Source organism: Euphorbia lathyris, chromosome 8 (genome assembly GCF_963576675.1).
Source record: "Euphorbia lathyris chromosome 8, ddEupLath1.1, whole genome shotgun sequence".
In the NCBI taxonomy this organism is placed as follows: domain Eukaryota; kingdom Viridiplantae; phylum Streptophyta; class Magnoliopsida; order Malpighiales; family Euphorbiaceae; genus Euphorbia; species Euphorbia lathyris.
The window spans coordinates 4,689,821-4,697,096 of record NC_088917.1 but is presented as its reverse complement, the minus strand read 5'-3'; the positions used below and the strand labels follow the sequence as shown (position 1 = coordinate 4,697,096).

General features: G+C 32.8%; 1 protein-coding gene across 1 annotated transcript; it reads left to right on the top strand.

Annotated features, from left to right (window-relative positions):
- The first annotated feature begins 3,836 nt into the window (after positions 1 to 3,836).
- Positions 3,837 to 6,069, top strand: LOC136203822 (RNA polymerase II degradation factor 1). Its single transcript, XM_065995062.1, has 2 exons — positions 3,837 to 4,629; positions 5,579 to 6,069. The coding sequence occupies exons 1-2, from the start codon at positions 3,837 to 3,839 to the stop codon at positions 6,067 to 6,069; spliced, it is 1,284 nt and encodes a 427-aa protein (XP_065851134.1).
- Positions 6,070 to 7,276: the final 1,207 nt, after the last annotated feature.

Sequence of the window (7,276 nt, the reverse complement as noted above, 5' to 3'; positions counted from 1 at the left end):
TTCCATTTTTACCGTTTTTTCCTATGGATTACACTAGTTGCTAAACAAAATTTAATCTATAGATTTCTCATTTCATTACAATAAAATTTTAATATGCAACCAAACATGGTAACGACCATTCAATGGACATTTCATTACAAAACCCATTACATCTTACCAAACGGCCCTTAAAAAGTAATCAATAATCACCCGGTTTCAATTTAGTGATGTCATTCGATTATCACTATCAACCAAAAGTTAGTATCATATTTGTGGATTTAAGGATCAATTTCGCTGCTAAAGTTAGTATATAGTTTCAATTTAGCCAGAATCAAAGTTATGTATCAATTCAGCTTTGAAGTTAGTAATATTTGACAAATTTTTAGGTATTGAAATTGATTGTGGATGGATTTATTTGTCAAATATTTGCAACTTCAAAGCTGGTTTGATACCAAAACTTTCTATTGGAGATTTTTGTTTAGTTCAAAGACCTGATTCATGATTTTAATAGTTTAATGTTATAATTGACTTTAAAGTTTTGGTTTGAGGATCCAAATAGATGTTATGCCTTAATTAATTAATGGGAAAATTATAAAATTGGGTCAAATGGGAGACCCATTTACATATTTAACCCATTTACTCAACCTACTACATATCTAGACTATTTTTTGTGTGACTTTCCCAAAATACCCTCAACATGTTTGTAATTTTATGGTGCGGCCGTCTCCCTCCCGTCTGACTTCGCGAATCGATACTTTCGCAACGCATGCGAAGCTATTGTTTGGTTTAGTTGATGATTTTAATCTGTATATGTGAAATCTGGACGTGTTTTTAAGAGTATTCGCGAAGTGGTCCAAACAACAAGGGATTCTAACATTAAAATCATAACATTATCAAAATTTACAACAAGGTTGCCACAATAAACTCTTTACAAATCATTTCAAAGTAAACGTAATGAATCTGGAGGGAAATTTCTCTCTTTACAGGAAGTTCCGACTTTTTGGGATGATAAATGGAAGTCCAGACTTTTTGGGATGGACGTTTCCCATGGTGCACACCAAGATTGGCACAATCTCTCCTAACAAGTCATTTTAAAGTGAATGTGCCAATCTTGAGGGAAATTAATCCCTATACAGAAAGAAAAGTCATCTCCCCTAAACCTAGTACGCCGCCTTCTATAAAGGGATGTTATGTATTCAACCACCTTCAGAAAAAATTAATCGTGTTAAGTAGAAAAAAGGACAATTTGGCTTCGCGAAATGAGGATTAGCAAAGCATGCGAATGTAAATGTGCAGGGAAGAGGATGATTTTACTTAGCGAATCGATGCTTTCGCAAAGTCCGTGAGGTCTGAAACGTGATGATTTACGTCGCATATCGATGCTTTCACGAAGTCTGCGAGTGAAATCATGAACTTTTCTACTCGCAGACTTCACAAAATAATCGATTCGCTAAGTAGATCGTCACGTTTCAGGCTTTTTCTCATCACAGATCTTCACGAAATCATCGACTGTGCGAAGTGATTTTATAAAAAAATACAGAAGAAAGAAACCAATCAACGAGCAGGAACAGGAAGACGAAGAACCATGGCTTCGTTTTCTATGATTAGGAAGATGAAGAATCAAGAGATGAAAAGAGAAAGAAGAGAAATACATTGTGATGTGGAGAAATGGTGCAGATTTCGCGCAATTTAAATGAAGAGATGAAGATCAAAGGTCTGGAAATCATTTGGGGAAGAGCAGCGGGTTTGCAAAACCGGAAAGGAAAAGGGGGAAAGATGAAAGGTTGGGGTATTTTGGAAAAGTCACACAAAAATAGTCTAGATATATAGTAGGTTGAGTAAATGGGTTAAATATGTAAATGGATCGGCTCAATTTTGTAATTTTCCCTTAATTAATTTAGAAATTAACAAAGAATTGAAATTAGTTTATCCATTGACATAGTCAACGGTTAAACATTCCTTGATGATCTTCCATTTTCATTCCTAACATAGTATTGTTTTTTCTTTTTCTTTTGATGGCTTCCATTATCTCCAACATCTCTTTAATTAATTAATTAACTAACTAATTAATTAGTTAATTAATCAATTAATTATTGTTTATTCCTTAATTTACTCTCCTTAATTTTATCAAATCCAACTCTCAAAACAAAAAATTTAACTATTTCCTCAATTAATTTTCTTGTAAATTAATTAATTTTCTCTTCTTTCTTTTTCATTGTTTTGCTTCTCCTTTGCTTCTGGTTTTCATCAAGGTATGTTCCTTCAATTACTTGTTTTTCTTTTTCTTTAATTTATTGTTTTTTTCTTTCTTCAAGATTCTTTTTTCTCTACAAGCAAGCAATTAATTTAATTAAAACTAAAAAAATTTTGCCATTCCTTGTTTTCTGCAGATTCATGAACTATATTTAAAAAAAAAAAAAACTATATTGCACTTTGATTTTTGTTTGAACATGGTAGACAATGTTGGATAAATTTCAACCATTCGCGAATACAAGATTGTCATGTTCGGGGCAAATTATTAGAAGTACCCGGTTCTCCATGTCAAATGGAGGACCTCTCATACATATTTTGACACGTGTAACATGGACCCACATCTATTATAAGAGGCTCCACTATTTTAATTATTACATGGGGTCACAATACACGTGTCCAAATATGAATTGGGGGTCATCCAAGTGACATGGAAGACCAAGTGCTTAATATAAGAACTCCATGTTCGGAGGCCAATTTTATATCCGAGTGTGTAAATTGTTTTTTTTTTTTGCTAAATTGAACTCGTTCAGTTTTTTTTGTGTGTGTGTGTGTATACATGTTATCATCTGAATGATCTAGAACTAATTTTTCCGTACAAAAACGTCTCAAAAATGAGCTAGATTTAGACTATAAAAATAAGATTGATTCATTTTAAACAAAATTAGAGAAATTTATCCCTATCATATGTTAATCAAGTTGAATTTTGTAACTAAATACAAACTTAACGAGCTAATTAACTACTCCAACTTTAATTTACCGGAAATAGAGGGTCAAAATCATCCATTGTAATTGTGATTTTGGTGACCTGGAAGGGGGATTGTAGAGGTGGTTCTGGTGGCCGGGGGCCTGCCCCCCTCCACGCCTATCCATGTCTCCGCTCCTCATACAATTCAACATGAACAATGAAAAAATAAAAAATTTGTATCTCAATACTATTCATTTTGAATAGTCGACATGCATTGTTCAACAATATAAAAATTAAAATTAAGATGATAATTCTAGATTGGCGTGTCATAATATGTTATATATATATTAAAAATGATATTCGTGTCAAAAAAAGTAGTGTCACTTAGAATGTTTCTATAAATGTTATATTGTAAAAAATTGCCACCGTTCGTTAAAATAAGCAAATTCATTTCAAAGAAATTCTATTGTGGGTCGAGTGAAATAGACTCGACTAATTAAAAGAAAGAAAAGATGAATTTTTTAATCTCTAAATTAGGGGAAATTTTGCTGGGAACCGGTTGTGTGAGGATCCCATCCATTTTTGCGACACGTCACAAGTGTTGATTTGCGCGTCATAGAATCTGATGTGTGCGACACATGTCGTAAAAATGAGCGAGGGGTCCCTTCTAATTTTTCTTCAAATTAGGGATATAAAAAAGGGTTGTTGTGTTATAATGATATTATATGAATGAATTGTCTCTTTAAATAAAGTCGTTACTTTGTAAATTGACACTTCTATCCGAAATGTTTTTTTAACAAAGGAATGTAACGACCAATTGTTTAAGTTGTTTGAGTTGAATCCTATAGTTTTCTCTAATTGAACTTTGATCATATACGAATGCAGGGTTTGTCATTGATTCTTATTTGTACATAAATATATGGCAACAAAAGCAAATACTAGTGTTGCGAGAAAGGACAAAAAGACTACACCGGCAACACCCTTGTCAAATTCTCGTAGCAAACCAACGAACAATGTCGTCGGAGCAGTCCCCACCGTCGCTAGTAAAGTAAAAACGACAACCTCATCGCCATTGGCCAAACCAGTTCCAAACTATTTGAGGCATACGACAAGTAGTTCAAAGTCAGATTCCTTAGCGCCCGTTAAGAAAACAATCAATGAAGATTTGGCGCACAATGTTGCTAGAAGAAGATCTTTCGACAAGCCTCCTTCGGCCATTCGTACCCACAAATCCCTCATTTCTCCAGACCCAAAAGACCGAGTTTTGTCTCGCGAAAGACATTTAGCGACAAGATCTTCATCTTTTTCACCATCATCATCATCGTCTAAAGTATTGGGTTCTCCGAAACCAATTCTCGAAAGGAATGCCAAGTCACTCAAACCCATTAGACCTCAAGCAATTTCCGTTAAGAGAAGCTCAAGCTTTTCGAAACCCGCAAATTCTCCAAGGAATGGTATCAGTATTCCTTCTCCTCATTCAACGAAATCGCCTAGCAATGGAAATGTTGAAGAAACTAAGCAACAATTAGAGACTAAAGATCAATCTTCTCATGTTGAAGAAGCTAAGAGTGAAGATGTTGATATGCAAAAAGATGAGATTAAGGAAGATATTGTTGTAGATTATGTACAAGGAGGTGAAAATACTATAGATGGTGCCGCTACCGAAGAAAACAACGAGGTGATTGACACGTTTGTGAAGCTTAAGCTGATAGGTAAGATATAAACATCGTCTATATGCTTAAGTTGGTTTCGAAATTTGGTCGAAAATAACTTCAAGTATCAATTAGTTGACAACTTAGTATTTTCGATCAAATTAGTAAAAAAAAGGGCATATATGAGCATATTATTAGAAATTAAAGGTCAAAATGGTCTTTAAAGTTGACATCAGTATCAATTTAGTCCAAAGCGAATTTTAGGTATCAACTTAGTATTTAAGTTAGCCATTTTGACAAATAAATCCAAATTCGACAAATTTCAGGTAGGAAAAAACTAATTAATTTTTTTATCAATTTGTGAAAATTTTAACTAGAAGGCTGAGTTTATATTTAAAATTTGATTTGGACTAAAATGATTCTAAATGTCATCATTAGAAGATATTTTGACCGTTAATTACTATTAGAATTAAGGATCAAGTTGGTTCCTGAAAATAATTACAAATTAACTAAATTTGATAAACTTTTAGATATTGAAAATTGATTGTTTTTAGAATAATTTATCAATTTTTACCAACTTCAAATTTGATTTGAACTAAACTGACTGTGAATTTCATATACAATTTTGACCTTTCACTCCATTTTGAACAAAGTTTATTTTGATCAAATTGATTATATAAGTTAAATCGGCTTTTATCACATAAATGTGCTTAATAAATGGAGTTGCGAGGATTTGGATTTTCTACTTCTAGAAGTGACAATTGTGTGAATGGATCGTGTTCGTACACTATTCAACTAGTCAACCTTTATTGATCCAAAAATTTCTTTCATGATCGAGTCAATCTAAATTCGATTTAGAACATATTTACTATATAGAACTTTATTTAGGAATATTAAAAAAACCGAAAAAATCAAACTGAAATTAAATCGAAAATTAGGTTAATCAAAATCAATGATCAATGGTTAAAATTTCATTTTTTTTATCATATTATAATTTCCATATTTGCAGAAGAATCAAGTGAACTATTGGATAAAAACTATGAAGATGAGATTAGTCATACAATTGAAGAAGAAGAAGAGAAGAATCAAGATAAAGAAGAAAGCAACAATAATACTATTAATCAACCACAAGAAGAGAGAATTGCAGATGATGCACCTGAAATCGAAACCGAAGAAGAAGAAAAAGTGAATGAAGTTTCTGCAGAAGAAGTAGAAGAAGAAGCTGAAAAGAAGAAGAATGAAGAAACTGAAGAGATTAGTGTACATTCAAAAGAACTAGAAAACATTGTTGTCAAGGTAGACGAAAAGATAGAGGAAAAAGAGGGAAGCAGCCATGGAGGTCAAAAAGGACAAGGAAAGAGAGAATCTCCAGTGGCATATAATGATGTGATTGAGGAAACTAAGAATAAACTCATGGAAAAAAGGAAGAACAAAGTTAAAGCATTGGTGGGGGCTTTTCAAACTGTTATAGACTATGAAACTCCTACTTCTAACAAGTGAAAGTTGGTGAAAGTGCTATGAAACTGCTTGTTCTAAAAAGTGAAGGTTGGTGAAAGTGGGCTCGAGGCATTATTCTTTGGAGAACATTTAGAATGGTCCGGGTCTATGTCGCTTGATAGAAAAAAGAAACAGATATATATCCATGTTCCCCTTTTTTTATTGGTTGAGTACGTATGAATTAGGACTACAATAGAATTTCTCATATGAATACGAGAAATGCTAACTTGTACAATCTATCTTTAAACTTGCAATTTTCATTGGTTAATTTTTTTCTTTATTAATTTATCGATTGTGTGTATATGATAAATTTTATAGTGGCCCTGGTTTATATGGACCAAATCAATTAAAAAGAAGATACATATTCATGTATTGTTTATATGTTCGTTTTTTATTAGTTGAGTATGGATGGATCTGGCCTATTGTAGAATTTCTAATATCATCTATGAAAAATGCTAACAATCTATCTTAACTTATCATGCTTATATATATACATATATTGTACTTGACAAGATAAATTTATAGTGGCCCTAGTCCATATATATGAACCCGGCCAATGGAAGACCGAAGAACACATATTCATATATTGTTTATATTTTTGTTTTCATTCGCTAGATACATATGAATTGAGACTACTGCAGAATTGCCCATTTAAACTAATAAGTAAAATTTTTGGTCCCAATTGCTGAAAGTTGGTGAAAGTGGTTGTTGTCCTCTGATGAGACTCTAGCAAGTGCACTAGATACAAGTAATAAAGTGATAAGTTGAGTATCATCTCCACAGGGATTGAGATTCAAATGTACATCAGAAATTGTTGCTAAACAGCGTGTGTGTAACAAGTATTGTTCCTTAAATTGATTGTGTTAGGTTGGTTTAATGAGATGTAAAAAGGTTGATGCAGTAACAAATAAGATAGCTTTGGGATAATTTAGATAATAGAACAGGCTCGACACGGCCGAACAGGCAGTGCTTCGTTTTGCAACATTCCATGAATACAAGATAATGCCAATGAAGCCAAAGTTTCAGTTTGAAGTGAGTTTGAGTCAACTTTCGTGTGTTCTCAAACTCCTAAGATTTACTAACATCTTTAGCGTCCTAAAGATACGTTCTTTCTAGCATTAAGAATAAATCTGTATTTTTAGATGAGAAAACCCTTGACACAACCTTCTAACTTGTCAGCTTCGAAGTTGGGAGATCAATAGAGATATCG

Coding starts and splice junctions, on each gene's coding strand:
- LOC136203822 (XM_065995062.1), top strand. CDS start 3,837: ATGGCAACAAAAGCAAATACTAGTGTTGCGAGAAAGGACAAAAAGACT. Junction 4,630..5,578: donor TGTGAAGCTTAAGCTGATAG/GTAAGATATAAA, acceptor CCATATTTGCAG/AAGAATCAAGTGAACTATTG.